This window comes from Anopheles ziemanni, chromosome 2 (genome assembly GCF_943734765.1).
Source record: "Anopheles ziemanni chromosome 2, idAnoZiCoDA_A2_x.2, whole genome shotgun sequence".
In the NCBI taxonomy this organism is placed as follows: Eukaryota; Metazoa; Arthropoda; class Insecta; order Diptera; family Culicidae; genus Anopheles; species Anopheles ziemanni.
The window spans coordinates 91,211,957-91,231,390 of record NC_080705.1 but is presented as its reverse complement, the minus strand read 5'-3'; the positions used below and the strand labels follow the sequence as shown (position 1 = coordinate 91,231,390).

General features: G+C 45.6%; 4 protein-coding genes across 4 annotated transcripts in view; all 4 read left to right on the top strand.

The window, feature by feature from the left end:
• The first annotated feature begins 1,336 nt into the window (after positions 1–1,336).
• Positions 1,337–3,925, top strand: LOC131281006 (phospholipase ABHD3). The gene is made up of 4 exons (XM_058310259.1): positions 1,337–1,441; positions 1,517–2,108; positions 2,817–2,953; positions 3,053–3,925. The coding sequence occupies exons 1-4, from the start codon at positions 1,337–1,339 to the stop codon at positions 3,527–3,529; spliced, it is 1,311 nt and encodes a 436-aa protein (XP_058166242.1). The 3' UTR covers positions 3,530–3,925.
• Positions 3,926–5,668: 1,743 nt separating this feature from the next.
• LOC131284215 (peroxisomal targeting signal 1 receptor) lies at positions 5,669–8,160 on the top strand. Its single transcript, XM_058313073.1, has 3 exons — positions 5,669–6,375; positions 6,449–6,655; positions 6,723–8,160. The coding sequence occupies exons 1-3, from the start codon at positions 6,007–6,009 to the stop codon at positions 8,040–8,042; spliced, it is 1,896 nt and encodes a 631-aa protein (XP_058169056.1). The 5' UTR covers positions 5,669–6,006; the 3' UTR covers positions 8,043–8,160.
• A 711-nt stretch (positions 8,161–8,871) lies between these two features.
• Positions 8,872–11,258, top strand: LOC131282257 (3-ketoacyl-CoA thiolase, mitochondrial). The gene is made up of 5 exons (XM_058311671.1): positions 8,872–9,039; positions 9,696–10,129; positions 10,201–10,506; positions 10,583–10,938; positions 10,997–11,258. The coding sequence occupies exons 1-5, from the start codon at positions 9,021–9,023 to the stop codon at positions 11,076–11,078; spliced, it is 1,197 nt and encodes a 398-aa protein (XP_058167654.1). The 5' UTR covers positions 8,872–9,020; the 3' UTR covers positions 11,079–11,258.
• An 897-nt stretch (positions 11,259–12,155) lies between these two features.
• Positions 12,156–19,434, top strand: part of LOC131283151 (uncharacterized) — a 54,820-nt gene continuing 47,541 nt past the window's right edge. The window contains exon 1 of the mRNA XM_058312729.1: positions 12,156–12,443. The gene's annotated coding sequence lies outside the window, so the exon portion shown is untranslated. The remainder of the gene's footprint in view (positions 12,444–19,434) is intronic.

Genomic DNA, 19,434 nt, shown 5'->3' with positions numbered 1-19,434 from the left:
GTGGTACATAAACCATTATTGCGTCCTTGAGAGCAAGAATTGCGTACATGATCTTGCCTTTGGCAAATTCTGCGCGCTCATGGCCGTCTTGTGGGTTGGTTAGTAGAAATCAAGTTTTGATGTGGTTCATACACTGCTGGAAAAAATTTTCTTGTCACGTGTTTATGTACGTTCAGTTGAGGCAAGTGAAGGGTTCTGATTGCTTCAACCACATTCGTGCGGTATGATGAAAACGTTTGGAAAACGTTTGGAAGGCTGCTCGAAACCAAGGCTTACCTCTACACAGCACGCAATGCAGGACGCAAAGAACGAAACGCAGCGTGTCCACTGACCTTTGCGTATCGATTTTCTTATGGCCCGTGCGTGCGTGCAAAGTGGCTAGGTTTCCGTTTTTATTTGGATACCTGTTCAACCGGTCTCGTGGAAAACTGGCCAGCTCGATTGGTGGTCGATGAAGCGGCTTTTATCCCACATTAAATTACTTTTATCACTCGTAAATATCTAACCGCCTGATGATACTCCCGCGCTTCTCGGGAAAGTGATGGAAAACTATGGTACGACGATAAAGCAAGCTACAAAAAACAGAGTTCCAAGCCATTAGCTTGTGTGGGAGTGTTTCGTGGTTTTCCGGTCGAAACGTAGCTTTTCAATTCTGCTGGTGGAAAGCGAAAAAAGCGATCGGTAAGAAACGATTCATTTGCTTTGGACGAAGGACAATGTTTTTCCTTTTCGTTTCTAGTCGATTGTGCACATGTTTATCGATTCTCGTTTGGGCAAAACAGCGCTCTATGGCTGGAAAAATACAAAATAAATCAAATCGAGAAGATGTCTGGATTGTGTGTGTGCTCTTTAAGCACCTCAATACACGTTTTTCCACTGGTGCACTAATTTATCACTACGGAAGCTTCCAGCAAGCCGAGTGTCCTTATTATGGTGTTCCACATGGCCACTTAAGCTATAAAATAAATCCGAGCAAAATTTAACCCAATTGAATCGTGCATTCGAGAGTGCGTGATCGAGCTCTTTGAACTGTGGAGATAGTGCTGTAGAATGCCACACATCACGATCATGCTGCAATGTTTATTAATTTCTGCCCTTAAGAATGAACTTGTGGCTTGTGAGGTATTTTGTTAAATTGTATTCGTCCTGATAACATGCAAGCATTTGAAATGGTGCTTGTCAGACAGAAGGACATGACAAACATGCACTGTTTTCATTAATATTGAACATGTTTTACGTCTTTTGCAGATATTATTGCGTCCACTTACTGACCGAAAAATTTGGGCTACATAACACCAACACAATTGAGCCAACCGGTTAGAACTAGGCCGAGAAAATGTTGTCTTACTTGTACACGTACCTGACGAATTTGCCTCGATGGCACCTGGTCGCGATCGTCCTGGTTGGGTACCTTGTATACTATCTGATGGAGGTGGTCAAGGTAAGTTAGATTAGTTTAGCGAGAGAAAGCGAGTGTTGATGTATTATATTATTTACTTTCATTTGCCATCGACAGCGCCCAATCCTGGCCGCCTCGGATGGTCCGTTCAAGAAGTACCTTCGCAAGCACATTCCAACCCTAGAGCACAAGTTTTGGCCAACGTTCTGGTGCGTGGAAAGTCGCGCGCAAACCGTATTTGCCAGCATCCTGCGCTCGAACATCATGCCGGACGTCGAGTATCGGCGTGAGGTGCTGACGCTGAAGGACGGGGGTCAGGTGGCGCTCGACTGGCTCGAGGCAAACTGCGACCCGGAGGCACCGATCATTATCATTCTGCCCGGGTTGACGGGTGAATCGCAGGCCGAGTACATCAAGTGCCTGGTAACGGCCGCAAACCGTGCCGGCATTCGGACGGTCGTCTTCACGAACCGTGGACTCGGTGGGGTCGCCTTAAAGACGCCTCGACTCTACTGCGCGGCGAACTGCGAGGATCTATCGGAGGTGGTGAAGTACGTGCGATCGGCACACCCTCACGTGCGTATCGGTGCTACCGGTATCTCGATGGGTGGACTAATCCTGGGCAACTATCTCGCTCGGAAAAGCGACGAAGCGAAATCGATCCTGACGGCGGCTACCATCATCTCCGTGCCGTGGGACGTACACAAGGGTAAGCAGTGAAGGGCCATCGAAAACCTTGAAGTGTCGTGTTAGAGAAGAGTTTTCCCTGGGCTCCTAAACAAATCGCGTTTCAATGGAGTCCACGGGCAGAGAGGAAATAGCTCCAAACGGGGGCGGGTAACCAATGGTTTATGAATAATTTCACGAACCCAACGGTTGACATTTCCACTCACACGCTGGCATTTCAGTAGAATGTTCCAATTTTATCGATTTCCCTTCTAGTTCACACGAGGCGTGAGGATAAGAAACCGCGTCGGAAACCGTGGATTCCATTTGCCACTTTCCCACCTAGTACCAATGTCGGTCGGTCTGTTTTAGTGTTCTCTCCCCACACTCGCATGAATAACCCCGGATTTAGCGAGGGGTGAATATTGTTTAGGCGAAAGATTAATTCGAACTTGCTGAAAAAAATCAAATCTCAAGGGCAACGCTCGTCTGCGGTGCCGGCGTGTTAGCTATGCCGTGTTATCAGTTGGCGGCACACAAATTCGCGTTTTGTGTGACCTGATAAAGCGTTGCGTTGAAGTCCACGCTAATCATCATGTGTCGCGTATTCCACGTGCGTCGGCAGAGCTTAGGGCTAAGTTTCTAGAAACTTCAATTGGTGTTTGTTCGAGATTAAACTATATCTTTTAGTTATCCAAGTTTTGAGAATGCTTGTTCCTTTGTGGTAGTAATTTAACACACATCTTTCCAGGTTGTGCCAGCATCGAGCAACCCATACTGAACAACCTTCTAGGACGACATCTTGCCTCAAGCCTCTGCCGTACGGTTAGCAAGTACGATATCCTCCGGGGCGAAGAATTTGACTGGGACATGAACCAGGTGCTACAGGTATGTGTGTCTTATCAACTCGGCTGTATTAGGCAAAAACGAAACAGCGTCGGAAACAGTGTTTGATTGATTGTCCATTATTTTCGACTTGTATTACAGAGCAAAACAATTAAACAGTTCGATTCGTCGTTCACGTCGAAGCACTTTGGCTATAAGGATGTCGACAGCTACTACTCGGATGCTACGCTTCACAACAAACTACACCAGATTAAAGTGCCTTTGCTGTGCCTGAGCGCAGCGGACGATCCGTTCCAGCCGCTCGAAGCGATCCCGGTGAAGGCGGCCTCCAAGTCGTCGCACGTTGCCATTCTCATCACAGCCCGCGGTGGCCACATAGGATTCCTCGAGGGTTGGTGGCCAGCAAACAAGGAACAATACATGGGCCGAATATTTAGCCAGTACTTTGCCGCCGCCCTGTTCGATCCCGATAACGAGTTCTACCGGACGGCGCAGCTGATGATGGAGCACAATCTGACCACGTCCACATCGGTGCCAGGTTCGCCGAAAGTACAGACCCCGCCGCCCTCCCCGGTTGCAGCCGCCAGTGCGATACGGAAAAAGTCCATCCCCTTCTAATGACGATTGGAGCGCGGTGCTTCCGTATTGTCCGGTGCGTGAAGCTGAGGGATTCGGGCACATGGCGCGACGTCCCTGCTTACCACAAATCAACCCTTATTGACTCTCTCGCTCACACACATTCGTTGCTTGCCGCTATAGCATGGGTTTCCGAAAAAGGAAGCCTACTTTAAAACCACACGTCCAAAGCTACACGCCGATCGGTAGCAAATGTGATCATTCTGCGAAGCGTTACTGTAGGCACTACTTGAAGGGTGATTAGCTAATCGCTTGAGGGAAGGAATTTTAATGTTAAAAATTTCTTTTCATGAAGGTATCGATTTCCGTGTACGCGCGCTGTCCTTGGAAAAGGTGTTACATCGATGGAAAGTCGTAACAAAAATATTTGTGATAGAAGGAAACACTTAAAATTGATGTACTGAGGAAGTTACTGTATGCGTTTGCTCTTGTTAGCAAACTTGTGTGACATAGTCAACAAAGAAGGAATATCGTAACACATTGAAAAAAGAAAACTAATTACATTTAGGCACAATGCTAGCATATGAATAGAACTAATGTTACGTAATAGCTAGATGAAAAAAAGTCATTCTCTCCTCAGGTTACAAATTTGGACCGACATCAACCTAGTTGACCAAGAACAAACGTGTTTCATTTGAACGACAACGTATACAACAAATTAGACAACAGCAATACTTCACGTTCAAACCTTCTCGTTTAAGAGTATTACCATTAGGTCGCTAGGACGTTATAAAAGTGGACAATTTATGCGTTCTTTAAGGACTAAGTCTGAAGCAGTCTGCAGAGCTTGTTGTAAAAAATAATATATTTTAATAAGTAGGGGTTGGCTTACCGTTTGCTTTTATGTTAAAACACATTTTAATCACATCACATGTTAAGGACTTGAATTTAATTGTTCAACCTTTTTCCAGCAATAAAAGACTCAAATAGTAAATGAATAAAAAAAGAAACAACACGATATGATGAAATCGTTGGTTGAAATAGTTTTTAAGTAATAAGGTAGACCATTTAGACTTCATTCAAATATATAATATATTATGCTTTACCAATATTGAGTTTTTCACATTTAAGAAATTTAAAAAGACTTTTGCATTACAGTTGAACGGTGCAGTATTGTTGCAGACACTGCAGCTACTGGAGTATGAAGAGAGAAATAGAATTGCATACTTGAAGCATGTAGAAAGGTTGTTATAAATTCATATTTTCGTAGGAGAATGTGAATTAAATTTAAGAAAAAAATAAAAAAATAAAAATTAATTGTACGTAGCAATGTGGAGCCCATTGGTGCATTGAGGACGTAGAAAGGACTTTCGGGAAGAAGTAGTGATAAACTTTCAACATTAGGTAGCAATCAACGATGATCGGTAGTCTGATCTCTTCTATATTAACTTATTTAACATATCCTAATATCAATTAACTCTTACCCAACTAGGCATTGCTGATGTCGATCGAGACCATAAACATTTGAAACAGAGAGGCGTACATTATTCGGTTGAAATTGATTTCACAACTTTTCACATAAAATGATGCTGGTCTCTAAACGAGTTTATCTCATAAAACATATTAAGTGAGCGGTATTTTCAGATGGAAAGTAGCACTAGAGAATTGTTATTTCGTTAGCAACGTCATTTTGAAGCGAGCTCGTGCTTATAGTTTTACAAAGTTTGAACATGTTACGCAATTATAATGCATTTATCTTGTTCTTAAAGGAACGTTAACAGCCTCTAAATACTCTGAGGGAAACCTGTAACAAACAGAGGGCAAGAATTTGAATTGAAATAAAGTTATTACTGATCTTCAGTACTCAGTTCGTTCAATTAATTTGTTTGAATTTAACACGTGGGTTAACACGTGGTGGGTATTCATGTTGGTATCAATCATTCTTATCTCAAACAATGTAGAGCAACCTCGATGGTATTAACAGAAGCCACAATAGCAATGAGAGATGTAATGAAAATTGTAATGTCCTTTAAACAAAAAGAAAATAGATTTGTTGATTCAGGATGGCGCAAAGCACGGTTGCCGACCCCTGAAGGTGAGGTTCATCCAAATTCATCGGGTATTGTTTTGCATGCGCTGTCAAACGCAAAGTGACGTGAACGTTCCAACCAAAATAAAACAACCACCAGCGTTCGGAACGGTGCGTCTTATCGCTTTATCAGTTATTTCGTTTAATTTTGTCACTGTTACCGAATGTGATAGCGATAGGTAAAATCTCCATGCTTCGAATGCCGCTGTAATCGTGTTGAACCAACCGCGTAAACCCCGCTCAAGTTACTCGGAGAAGTCCTTGGATTACGGTGAAAGTTCAGAAATGGGAAAGTTGGTCTAGCGGAGACGTGACGAATGCACAAACAAAGCTTTTTGTGTCCACCCAAGTGTATTTCGGTGACAATAATCTGCTTCGAGTAAACCTTCCGAGTTCGATAAGAGGAGCAAGTTAAAGACTGCGTACGAAGATGTCTTTCAAAGAGCTCGTCGAACCGGAATGTGGAGGGGCGAATCCGTTGATGAATCTGGGCCGAGCGGTGCGCCGCGATGTTGCCTTCCAGGATGAAGGGTTGGCTGGCGGTCGGAGTTCCTTCGCCGGGGGCGATCGTGAGTTGGTGAACGAGTTTATGGGACAGATTGCTCCGGCACCCCAGTCCTTCCGGATGGACGTGCTGTTGAAGGAGATGCGTGAGATCGACGCACAGAACTTTCATCGGCAGCAGCAAATCGTACCGGGACCGGCAGTAATCGATACGGTGGCCAGCGGAGGTACCGCTTGGGTGGAACAGTTTCACAGTGAGGCTGCCCAAGCGAGAGCGGAAAGTAAACTTTCGAGTGTAAGCATAACCATTCGCGGTCAGGAAAGGATTGCGACCGTGATTAATCATGTTTTTGTTTCTATCTGTGCAGGTTTGGTCACAGTCACATCTCACTCCGATACAGGGCGCAGTAAACGTGGGACCTAACAATATCCTCTACACGAAGGACTTTTTTGATGTACACGACCCAACATCGATGGAGCCCGAAGGGACCTCCATTAGGCAGGCGGCAGGAGAAATGTTAGCGGAAGGTTATGCCGCTCGAACGCTTAACAACGAACGAATGAATCAGAGTGAGGTAAGCTTATGCCGAGTAAAAAAATTCGTTAATGCGGCTGGAAGTTGATTATGTTTGTAATTTGCAGTTTTTACGATTTATGAGCAATGTTAGAGCCGGCAATATTCGCATTCACGGAGGCCAGGTGTCCAGCAGCGTGTGGGAGAATCGTTTCGACGAGTTGGAGGCAAGCTCCTCAAAGGGTAAAGAGGAACATTTGCAGCAACAGCCTACCGAGGCAAACGTGCAGAAGGAACAGGACGAGGAGGAGCAACGGGCGGACGATGACTGGGCGAAGGCATTTGAGGCGGACAAGCGAGAACAAGATGAGGCATCCGATAACTATAACAAGCAATTTTGGGAGCGCCTGCAGGACGAGTGGCGCACGCTGTCGGAAAGCGAGGGTCAGCATCCGTGGCTGTCGGAATTTTCCGACTACTATGATCCCTACAAGGAGTACAAGTTTGACGAGGAGAACCCGATGCAGGACATAGAGAATGCGTTCGCGAAGGGTAAAGCATTCCTTGCCCAAGGGGACATCCCGAGCGCTGTACTTTGCTTCGAGGCGGCCGTCAAGCACGATCCGGAGAATCCGGAAATTTGGGAACTGCTTGGGTTTTCTCAGGCGGAAAACGAAAAAGATCCGAATGCGATTGCCGCGCTTAATAAGGCACTCTCGTTCAATCCCAACAACGCTCCGGTGCTGATGGCCCTGGCGGTGTCGTACACGAACGAGAGCATGCAGAATCAGGCACTTCGGATGTTGGTGCGGTGGATGAAGTGTAACGGAAAGTACGAAGCATTAGTTCCGCCCGAGATGGTGCAGGCGCAAGAGTCACCGCTCGCTAGCTCGCTGATGGGTGGCCCGAACTTACAGCAAGTGCAGGAACTGTTCATCAAGGCGGTGCAGCAATCGCCCAACGAAATCGACGCGGACATACAGGAAGCACTTGGGGTATTGTTTAATCTTTCCTCCGAGTACGACAAAGCGGTCGATTGTTTCCAGGCCGCAGTACAGGTGCGCCCCGATAGCTCCAAGGCTTGGAATCGACTTGGTGCAAGTTTGGCCAACGGGAATCGATCGGTTGAAGCGGTCGAAGCGTACCAGCGTGCACTGTCCATTCAGCCGGGCTTCATTCGAGCACGCTATAACGTGGGCATCATCTGCATCAACCTGAAGGCTTACCGGGAAGCGGCGGAACATTTGCTGACGGCACTCAACCATCAGGCCACTTCGATTGCACGATCCGGTTTGAATGTGGCCTCCCCAGCGAACCAGATGTCCACCACGATCTGGACTACGCTGCGCATGGTGTTGTCGCTGATGAATCGTCAAGATTTGCAGCCAGCAATCGATAACCGGGATCTGGAGACGCTCAACCGAGAGTTTTCGATCAGCAACGAATAGCGGAAACTGTCAATGCTGCCGAGTAGATATGGTCCTGTGACCTTTCAGCTGGAGATGGTGATGGACGATATACAAACTAGACAAACCGGGTAGGGGTTATGCTTAAGGTTCCAACGTTCTGAGTGGATAGGGCAACTGGGAAGACACGTGAGATCAGAACAAAATAAGTACTACTAGTGAAATTAATGAGCGTATTGCCGGGGGACACGAGGTAATTTTTCTTTTTCATACGGGGCTTTCAACGACCGAAGGGGATTTTTTCTTCATTTAGTATAAACTAAAACAACATATACGAAAGTGCAAAAACAAACAGATTGACCAAACGCTTGCATTAGCTGTGTGTGGAGATCAGAAAAGTGGACCACCATCCGAACATGTGCAGATGGGTGGGCATTGAATTTGTTATAAAAAAGTACCTAAGACATTGCGATAACTCAAAAGAACATATTAGCAACTACATTAAATGATTCTACAAACAAGCTTGGGCCGGATGAGATCCAAAATTAACTAAAATGATAAATAAAAAGTGCAATACGTACGTTAAAAAGACATCGAGTATTTATACTGATAAATTTCTTCTAGGAAATACTATAGTACTATAGTATAGTGGTCATTCAAAGAACCAAATGATGGTGATCTTAACAAACTGAAACCGTACTTTTGGGTCGCAGTTAAATTTATGTTGGAAATAAGATAAAAATTTGAAATGTAAAAATCTTGTGATACGAGATGAACATCAACTTTGACAGCTGGTATGTTCATTTAAAATGAAGTTGCCGGTGTTGTGAATTGCATCGTAAATATTACTATTCATTCGTTCTTTGGAGGTCACCGTCGGCGGATCGCGCTTGGTGTTTAAATAGTTAAAATTAAAAATCTTTTAGCTATTTAAGTGTTATCCTCCAGTTTTTGCATCGTCATTGTGTACAGTTTTGTTTTTCGTAAAACGATTCATATCACCGTAAGGTTTCCTCCAACATGGCAGCACTTACGAAAGGTAAATATCATTGCCGTTGCTGTTTGTATGCTGTACAAAACTTTACTTACTTCAAGTAATAGTTATAATTGACTTACATTTTGCTTAATATCATCAATAGTAGTGCTTGTTCCGGGTTTAGCGTGGACTTTGATCATAAGTTATCATCTACCTTCGCGTGAACAACTTCGCGGGGTCAAAGTCCGATCAATGACGTAGAGAAAGTAGCATCGTTATTTTCCTTTCCTTTTAATGCCAGCATCCGCAGAAAAAAAACAACTATGCTGACAACAAATGTTTTAATTCCATTCTTTTTCATACTTTTCGACGTAAAAGGCTTAAAATGGCAGGTCGAAGGAAAACACATGACTTGTGAAAATTTTTCGGCTGCCCAGGTTTATCACCGCAAACATTCACAGATTGTTAGCGGGTAATGGAGTGGTGTTGATATCGCTGGCCGGTGTAAAACATACTAGAGACAGGTTGATAAGAAACAGTGGGACTGTGGTACAATTCGTCTCCTTCCAAGGCAAGAGTATTTTAATAGGCCAATGGTGATAATCCTGATGGTTGAGGGAAAGAGCGTTTTTTGTTTGTCGAACGGAATGTTCCTGATGTCCATCGTTATCTGATTCGATCTGATTGTTCTCTTTTCTCATTTTATTTAATTTATACAGGCGTCTTTATTGTAGCAGCCAAGCGAACTGCCTTCGGTACTTTCGGTGGGGCGTTTAAGAACACCAATGCTACCCAGCTGCAAACGGTGGCGGCCAAGGCAGCTCTCGATGCCGCTGGGCTGAAGCCGGAACAGGTCGATACTGTTAACATCGGACAGGTGCTGGTTCTGTCGTCAACGGACGGAGCTTTCCTTCCTCGTCACGTCTCGCTCGGATGTGGCATTCCGATCGAACGGCCAGCGCTGGGTGTGAACCGGCTTTGCGGATCCGGTTTCCAGGCAGTCGTGAATGGCGCACAGGATATTCTGGTCGGTGCAGCACACATTTCACTGACCGGTGGCGTAGACAACATGTCCCAGACGCCCTATACACTCCGTAACAGCCGCTTTGGCATTCCGCTTGGCACGAGCCCAGCATTGGAGGACGCTCTGTGGGTATGTTTTGTGGTTCCTAATGACCTCGTACTCCAATTATTAACATTTTTATCATCTGCTCTCGTTTCTAGACCGGTCTGACCGATTCCTACTGCAAGCTCCCGATGGCGCTGACGGCGGAAAATCTGGCCGAAAAGCACAAGGTTCCCCGGGAGAAGGTGGATGAGTTCGCGTACCGCTCGCAGCAGCTCTGGAAGAAAGCGAACGACGAGGGTGTGTTCAAGTCGGAAATTACACCCTTCAAGCTGAAGGTCAAGGGCAAGGAGGTGGACTTTGCCGTCGATGAACATCCGCGTCCCCAGACCACCTTGGAGGGGCTTGCGAAATTGCCCTCGTTGTTCAAGAAAAACGGTTGTGTCACCGCTGGAACGGCTTCGGTATGAACAAAGTTAAATTTTTATGCAAATAACAACTCTTTAATGACCTTGCTTTCTTGCATTTTGATTGCATTAGGGTATCTGTGATGGTGCTGCTGCGGTAGTGGTGGCATCGGAAGAGGCCCTCAAGAAGTACAACCTCACGCCGCTAGCTCGACTAGTAGCGTACAGCACCGTTGGTGTCCCGCCAGAGATCATGGGCATCGGGCCGGTTCCGGCGATCCGTAGTGTACTGAACGTCGCTGGTCTGAAGCTGGACGATATCGATCTGGTGGAAATCAACGAAGCGTTTGGTGTGCAGGCTTTGTCCTGCGTGCAGGAACTTGGTATTGATATGAACAAGTTCAACCTTAACGGTGGCGCGATAGCCCTTGGACATCCTCTCGGTGCATCCGGTTCGCGTATTACCGGTCACTTGGCACATGAGTTGAAGTAAGTGTAATAACTATCAATTCTGGTGCAGTTGTTAATCGTATTTTCCTATTTCTAGGCGCAAGAATCTTAAACGTGCTGTAGGTTCCGCCTGCATCGGAGGAGGCCAGGGTATTGCTGTGTTGCTGGAAGCGGTTTAAATCGATTATGGGAAAAACCTCGAAAAGAAATGTTCCACTTGTGTGAGTTCTACCTCCGACATTGATATGCGGTTCTTTAAAACATTTTGAAGAAAAAACTTGATATAAAGTGTGAACTTCATCATTTATTTTGTACAATTTTAAGATGGTAGAAGCGATAAAAAATGCATTTCTATAGATTTCTAATCTGGTGTTGCGTATCCTTGTTTCTCGTTTTATTTTCCATTGTCCCACGGATGTTGTTTGTTGCCAAAGAAGTGTTCATAACCACCCGAAGAATTCAGTAAACAAATTAAAATTCTTTCTACCGGTTTCCAGAATACCAGAAATAACTTAGTCTTTGTCTGAAGCTATATCGTGTGTGTTATTTATAAGGTTTTTTTTATGTTGTTAAGAGCATTATTGTTTTTTAAATTTTCTTTTTTCTCTATCCCCCTGCTTATAACCGGATTGGTCATCCACCATATTACCAGTGGAGATCATTAACCCGACGCGCCCGATGTCAGTCAACAACCAGGTGGATGCAAATTAGCGTACGTAAAGAGGGCAGCAAGAAGGTCCTGATTAAAAAAGAAACACTTTTGCTTTCGTCTGGATTCTGATTTATCTACGTTCGATCGATGGTGAGTTTGCGATCGCTCTCGGAGCATTGCTTAGCGCTCGGCATAAAATGAGCCCGATGACAAGAGAGTTTTAATGTTTTCATGCGCTTAAGTCCCATTGCAGTACGAGCCTTCAAGACACGTGTCTTCAAGAAAGGGGATTTCCCTTGATGAATAGCAAAGAATGTTTATTTGTGCATTTTTCATGGATTACTACTTTACTCTGTACTGCAAGCTAGATTTGTTTCGTAGGTTAATCTTTAATATCGAAGACAGCCATATGTTTCGATCACGCGCTAAGACAGGTAAAGCGCTAAAGATCTTCGATCTTCATTCCACAGAAAGAGCACGCGAGAGCGAACACACTTAAAAGCTCGCTCGCGATCTCTCATTTTGGCGCTGGCCCCCCTTGGGGAGCCTGTGGTGGGGCCAGATCCAGCTACGAAGCCGTCGTTTGAGCCAGTTGTCGGCCGAATTGGCTCACGGACGGACGCGCGGCATCGTACGGTTTCGAAAAAGGCTGACGTTTTCCGTCCAGTGACTTTTCACGCGCAGTCCGCTGTTAATCGTTCATCGTATCGTCGTGTGGAAGGTGTACTAGAAGATCATAATTAATGTCCCTCTGCTGTTGCCACAGCGCAGTGACATTTTGCTGACTTTTTCGGTAGTCGTTTGTTTGGTGTTTTGTATGCAGTTTATTGTTTCTCTCTCTCTCCCAACCAACGATCGCACATCGATCAAGCGTTAGTGCACACACCAAAAGGTATGCAATTTTATGCTGGGTGACCCCAGGCCTACATACGACAGTTTGTTTGTTGGTTACCCTCTTATAGGGTCAGCTTCCATTTTTTTCTCCTCCGGCGTTGGGGGAAGACGAAAAGCAAGAAGATAGTGCCGTTCCATTGTGTCTCCTTCGAGCTAGGTGATCTCCATTTTTCCGACCTTCTTCTTTTGGTGGCAGGAGCTTCGTTTGTCGTTCGATTGTCTTTCGTCCTCGTGCTCTGCGATCCGGTTTCGTTCGCCATCGCGGAGGAATAAACTGTGTGGTGTGTATCCTGCCATACATGATCTTCGGTGGACGTATCTTCCATGTGTTCCTCTTTCAGCCGCCATTGCATTATGAACTTTTGATATACAGTCCTTAGTTAAAAAGTTAGATTCAACAGAACTTCACGAAAGTGATTAATTTTTAAGATATTTTCCTTTTTATCAAAGGGCATGTTCCGCACCTCTTTCTGTTCTGTTGTTTCTGTTGAAAATGTAAAGAGGCCCCCTTCATAATAGTATTTAAGGAACATTAAATTTATCTTTGCCGCTTTGAAACTTACGACGAGTTTCTTCTTCGGCAACCAAGTTGGTGATGGGAAACTCGATCGGCGGAAAAAGGAAATCACGCCGTTCGCGTGGGTGCGACACGCGCCAATTCCGGGTCGTGCGTGCGTGCGAGTGAGTGAACGTGGAAAGCCCCGCATGCCGGTGTGCGATGCGTTGTGGCCATAAAAAAAGGTGTGCGCGAAAGCGAACCTCAAATAAATGGTGGCAAAACTGGAGAAATGCGCGAAAACCCAATAGTGTACACAAGTGAAATGGCGTGGAAAAGTTGTGAGAAACCAGAAAAGAATGGAATGTAATATGCGGTCGGAAAATGTGGTCAAATAAAAACCGTGGAATTAAAAATTTTACATTTCTGTGGATGAGATTTATAAAAACTGAAGTGAACATGAAACTAATTGAAAACAAATGGTTAATAAAAAAAATATAAATCAATATAAATGAAAATAAGCAGAAAAATAGAACATTCCTTAACAAACAAGTTCAATTATAAGGTGCCAGGCGACACAGTAAATAACTGAACCTCCCCTAAAGGAGCAACATTGGAATTGAGTGCAGCGTGAAAATGGACGTGCTTTGTTGAACTACATTTATTTTATGGGCAAATCGCGGCTGGCCAACTTCCAAGCCTTCGAATTCGGCTACCGTGCACTCATTTTAGGTCTGGATGCACACACAGGTTTGGATGCTTGGCGCGGATGGCGTGCTTCGAGGCCACCTCCATTTTTGGTTTTATTTTATCCCGTTGGATCCAAGATGGGGCAGTAATGAGGAAGATGGCGAACGGAACAAAAGAAACCGCATTGGAAGCACGTGTTGCAATGAATGTGTCTGAGGCAAAATGGAACCGGTCCGGAAATCGATACAGCAGTGCTCCCGTGACGTCGGTGGAACAGACGATAAGCAGGAAAAGTACTGACCGCCGTCTCGCCGGTGCAGGTGGATATATCCGTACGCCAAGTGGCCAAGGTGTGCGCTCATTTTAAAAAGGCCGCCAGGAGCGTACGCGTGGCTTAAGGCAGCCAACAATCTGGGCGGGCAGATGGTCAATTTGGAAGCGAAGAGTATAACGATAAAAAAGCTAAAACAGACGCTACAGACCAAAAAGCCGCGCCGCTGGCCACCGATAATTAGCACCCATTAATTGTGGGGTGTTTTATTTTCATTAGGAGCGTGAGAGTGGGATTTAACATTACATCCCCGACGCCTCCGCCGGAACCGAAAACAGGTTGTGATTAAAAGCACCCCAGCAGCGGCCGTTTGGTGTTCCGTAAGCGGGCCAGGAATCACAGCACCTTTTGGTTTTGTTGCGCTTCTTTTCCGGGGATTACTGCTGATCCGGATGATTAAGTTTGGGCCATATATTTTAATTTCGGTGTCGATTGACATCGGCCGACAATTCGAAACATAATAGAGTTAGTTCAACTCGTTATGATAAGATTTGTTGTTGATTATTCACTGTTGGACAAATAGGTTCCGGATTAGATTAGAGTTGATGAACGCGCCTTTTCTTTTGCACTAAAGTAAAGCAGTTTTAGGCATCAGAAGTGTTTTAAATTAATTAAACGAAAAAAAATACTGTTAAAATATGACGAAAAAACCAATGCTAATCACTTGGTTTAATACCTTCCTTGAGTCGAAATAATATTTTGACCGATGTGAAATGCCTGATTATATATAATCACCGTGCAAATCCAACCATTGCTGCTTGGTGGGAGCTTATAAAAACATGTCAAAAAAACCGTGGAAAACGGCACTGAATGGCTTTTGTTTATGGGTTGTTGTTAAACGAGACTGTCACGAGGGTGTCAACGGCAGTTTGTCTGCCTGCGCGGCCTGACGGAAGCAGGCCTACCCTGCCACGGCACTTGAAAACCGACCTTGGCCAACGCGTTTGCCAGGTGTGACAGTTTTTCCCATTCTTGCACCCCACAATCCGACAACTGATGGCTGCGGCAGCGTAGAGATTAGCCCCCGATGGACCCGCGAAGGACGGCCATGGTTTAGCGGAAAGCGGGCGCAAGTCCGAAAACCACACCGGAAGTGGCCGGATGCGGGCGCATGGATTCATATTTTATTTTCGCACTTTATTTCGCCACTCTTAGCGGCGCCATCGGACAACGGCGGCCGCCCCGCAAACGATATATAAATGGTAAAAAGTTGGTTGCGATTTTATCTGCCTGCCCAATTTCCGCCAAACTTCGGGCACGCGGAAAACAATGGAACGTCGGGGGAAATTTTGGTTCTTGTTTTCGCGCGCGCTCGAACTCCTAGCCAAAGTTCATACTGTCGCCACCATAAGGTTCCCGGGAGGCGCCAAAGTGGACGGTTGAAAATGGAACCTTCAGCCAGTAGGAGCGGATGACGATTGGCTGTTTGGCCTCCGGAAAAGGGAGGAAAACACTTCTCGAGTATCACAATTAAATGGCAATGTTTATGAACGATCAATTCTTCTGACGGCCGCCGATTGAAAAGTGATGCCGGCCGCGATTTCGACGAGGGAAAATTTATCGTTTCCGCTCAGGTGTTGGGGAAGTTCTTCGGCTCTGGGAATCGGCTCTGGCCGTCATTGGCAGCCGTTAGCCGTCAACAAAATTGACATAAATCCACCGGCGAGAAAAAAAAAACTCAACCAACCAAAAATGTATGGATTTCATCTCGGAATCCAAATCACTCAAACGTTATGCCAATCGTAAATAATAAAGTGTAGAGCTGTGGCTGTGACATTCCAGCACGATGATGTGAAGTGGCATTAAATTTTATACTGGGTAGAAGAAAAAAAAAACCAACAACGACATCGCCCGCGAAATCGGCTTAGCACGATGGTCGGTCGGCTCGTTGAGTTTGGTTTTATTTTCGGATTATGTTTATGGATCTATGATTTTCGAGGCACTAAACATAAAATGTTTGTTTTCCGCTTCGCGCCTGATTTCAGCGCGATGCTTTAGCTTAGGCTCGTTCGATTGATTGGTGACAATCGAATTAGGTAAAAATATCTATTTTAATTTTTAAATTCTTAAATTTTACAGAAGAAAAATCATTTATTCTCAATTTATATTAACGGCCTACTTAGTTCTGATTGTAACAAACCTAATTACTTCGACGAATCATCATTTTAGTGGATTTTAGCAAATGCTCACACGTTCTAAAATAACTCCAGTTAAATCCGATGTTACACTCAACGGTCGGGTTGGAATTGTATTTGCCATTCAAATTGCTGAAACAATAGTTTAAAACGCTGCATCGGTTAATTGAAAATTGTAAACCCTTTCCTCAACCGTTCACACCTTACCTTTTCGTGCACCAGGGAAACTTCCAAAACCACCATCCACCCTGATGTAGCGAGGCACAGTTCAACTCCGAGCTGGTCCCATTGGTCGCTGCACTTTGCGTCGAGAATGGTGCACCCTCTTGAAGACGCAGCGCATCTCCGGCGGTTCCCGAGTACTCGCCGAGCGATTTGATTGCGTACCGTTCCGACTCACTTCCGATGCGAAAGTGGCTGTAATGTGCATGTGCAATCACACCTTCGAAGTCTTCCAGCACGATGAGCAACTCGTGGTGATGGCGCCGCAGCAGGTCGTAGAGCGTTTCCAAGCCCATCCAGTGCTCTCCATGCGGGTTTCCGAACCCGTTCCGGTACTCCGTCCAGTTGCGCTGGAAATCCGTCGATCCGTCGAACCGACGCTGGATCGGAGTCCACAATGTCTCCCGAAAGACGCCCGGGTGGTTGACAACGTACTGCAGGTGGTTCGTTTCTTCCTTCACCAGCCGGGTTATGCGTGTAACAGTTTGCTCGTGTGCACTTAGGACATTGTTTTCATAATTTGCAATCCGAGGTAGGAGCGATTCCTGGATGAGCTGCTTCACATCCGAAGTGTTCTGCTCGCAGGCACGTTCGGCGATGCTTTCCAAGCCACTGATTCTTGTTAAAATATCCCCAAGCTTTTGCTCGAACGCAGTTCTTGTACTATTCGCAAGATCTTCAATCCTAGAGAGTATTTTTTCTTCGATTCTCGCAATGAGCTTTGCCTCGATACGTGATTCGAATGCCGCAAGGTGTGCCTTTAACCATTCGGATCCTTCCGGCTCAGTTCCAGCAGTATGTTCACTCCTGCTTTGGCTAGGAAATAATCCACAAAACACCACAAAAATGAGCACTTTTGCTATGTTTTTCACCATTCTCTGCTATAGAGCTTTTATTCTCGGGTGATCTGTACTCGGGTTTAATGCGTATTAAAGGAGATCTTTCCTCGGTCAACTTCGTAGCACAACTGACAAACTGATTCGACAATAACAATCCTTATCAGCGATCAATTTTGTGTTCTACAACTTTCAGTTTGGTTCTGCTTCTTATTCCAATCGTCACTAACGATTGCATTATCAATTGTGATTCATCCCAGATCGTTCATCGTTCTACTCTACATTCCTCTCGGAGTGTGTTAAATCTTCCTTTTCTACTTAACAGAATCATTTTCCGTAATGTTTCCATGCGTGAATAACCACAGCTCAGCTGTTAAAACGTTGCCGCATGTCCGCTCGATTGCTCTCGAACTTTTTCGGTGTCAGGATAAGGAATGCTGTTTGCATTGCGCGCTCTTCGCCTTGGCACCGGTCCAATGAATGGGCACTCCACCTATAGGCCGGTATGGTATTGCGAAAATATCGCCACAGCATCGCTTGTGCCGGCGCTCCATGTGCCCTGCCCAACGAGTCCAACGCACGATGGCTTCACCTCCACCGAGAACCGATGGAAGTGGACGCGCTTTACACGAGCGGTGTGTGGCGAAAGTCGGAGGCCCCGGACTCGGGTTTGCCAACATTTGTTTCGGGGTGGACGAATGATTTATGCGTCTTGTTATGGGAGCTCTGGGTTAGTGGACGAACTTTTGGGGTTGGGTACGGTTCGCTGCATGCCAGCATGGACGTTTGTCGGTTAGGCTTTTTACGTTCATACGCGAGCGGAGTTCCTCCTGGGTTGTCTACACCCTGTCGACCCACTAGAATAGTTACAGTCGTGAATCTGGGTGTTTTTGCACAGAAAGACTTCTAAAGAGTTGCAATGGCAAGGGTGTGGAGAAAACTTGCAACATTATTCACTAGTTATCTAGTTTATTGCTAGACTGAAGACATTTCAGGGAACATACTAGGTTCCCATTTTTACAGCGCATCTAGAAATACAATAAATAAGTTACATTACCAGTTTATTTAACGATACAAAACATAAGATGTGTGTACAAATTTGTTGTATTCCAAACACCCAAACCCATGCATAATTAAAATAAAAGGCCAGAAGTAGCAACTCGAGCCACGGTTCAAAGTTAGGTAAACCTTCAAAAAGCTGTTTCCATCCGCAGCAAGGATATAAATTGGAGGCTAATGTCCACGACTCGTTACGGCCACCCGCGCACGACATTCAAATTCGTTCAGTTTCGATTCCAGCCATCGGATAATCGATTATTGGCTACACCAACCTGTTCTGACGTTCCCCGATTTATCCAATTCCGAATGCTTCCGCGATGCAGGCGGCCAGGAACCGGCAGCAAACGGGGTTCAGTACCGCCCCGGACCAAACCTCCCGGTGGCTGTTAAACGATGGCGTAACGGGCATTTGCTCCAAATTTGAGTTTTGCATCCGCGCTTCTGGTGAGTGTTTTCGTGCGAGGCGTACTTTCACTTTTGGGCCATCGTACTGCACTTTTCTGCATAGTTGTTGGCGCACCGGGACCCTGCGGGAATTCAGCGGGAGTTTGGAGCGAACTGACGGGAGCGCAGGGAAATTGCTGGCAAGCTTTCTTTGCCATTTTAATGGGCCGCCAACGGTTCGGGAGTAACGAGTGTATTGTCGAGTTTGAATACCAAAATCTCATGGGCAACGTAAAGGGAAGCGACCGTTGAGGGTTGTGAGGTCAGGCAGGTTGGCCGCATAAACGTTCGGACAATCGGTTCCGTGGCAGTAATAAGCGTTCGAATTGGCCACCGGCGTTCCTGCATTCCACTCACGATCCTAAATCGGGGAAGCGTAGACAGATCGACAGATGGCGATCACTTTGTCGAGTTGGTATTTCCGTTCTCCGTACTGGTCCTAAACTAAATTCCCTAGCGAACTACTTTTCCAACAACCACTGCGATGTCTTTATCTTCCAATCTAACATTCGGAGGTACTTGTCGCGTTTGAACACTATTTCGGTCGGCGGAACTCCTGGGAGGTAAAGTCTCCTGACACGAGTCTATTCAAAGATCTATTGCGGTTCGGACCGACAGTATTGTGTGCATTTGTGCATAAATTTCGTCCACTCGTGCCCGCATAAATAGGCTCGCGGGTCCAACCAGCTTCGCTCGGTGTAAGGCCGTGCCACAGTATGCAGAAAATGTGACGTGCTAAAAATCTACATCTCAATAAACAAATCGATGGCCAACCG

Bases quoted from the DNA above. Each gene is read 5' to 3' on its own strand.
- LOC131281006 (XM_058310259.1), top strand. From the start codon at position 1,337: ATGTTGTCTTACTTGTACACGTACCTGACGAATTTGCCTCGATGGCAC. The intron at 1,442-1,516 runs GTAAGTTAGATT...TGCCATCGACAG, and splicing joins ATCTGATGGAGGTGGTCAAG to CGCCCAATCCTGGCCGCCTC. The intron at 2,954-3,052 runs GTATGTGTGTCT...CTTGTATTACAG, and splicing joins ACATGAACCAGGTGCTACAG to AGCAAAACAATTAAACAGTT.
- LOC131284215 (XM_058313073.1), top strand. From the start codon at position 6,007: ATGTCTTTCAAAGAGCTCGTCGAACCGGAATGTGGAGGGGCGAATCCG. The intron at 6,376-6,448 runs GTAAGCATAACC...CTATCTGTGCAG, and splicing joins CGGAAAGTAAACTTTCGAGT to GTTTGGTCACAGTCACATCT. The intron at 6,656-6,722 runs GTAAGCTTATGC...TGTAATTTGCAG, and splicing joins AACGAATGAATCAGAGTGAG to TTTTTACGATTTATGAGCAA.
- LOC131282257 (XM_058311671.1), top strand. The intron at 10,507-10,582 runs GTATGAACAAAG...TGATTGCATTAG, and splicing joins TCACCGCTGGAACGGCTTCG to GGTATCTGTGATGGTGCTGC. The intron at 10,939-10,996 runs GTAAGTGTAATA...TCCTATTTCTAG, and splicing joins CACTTGGCACATGAGTTGAA to GCGCAAGAATCTTAAACGTG.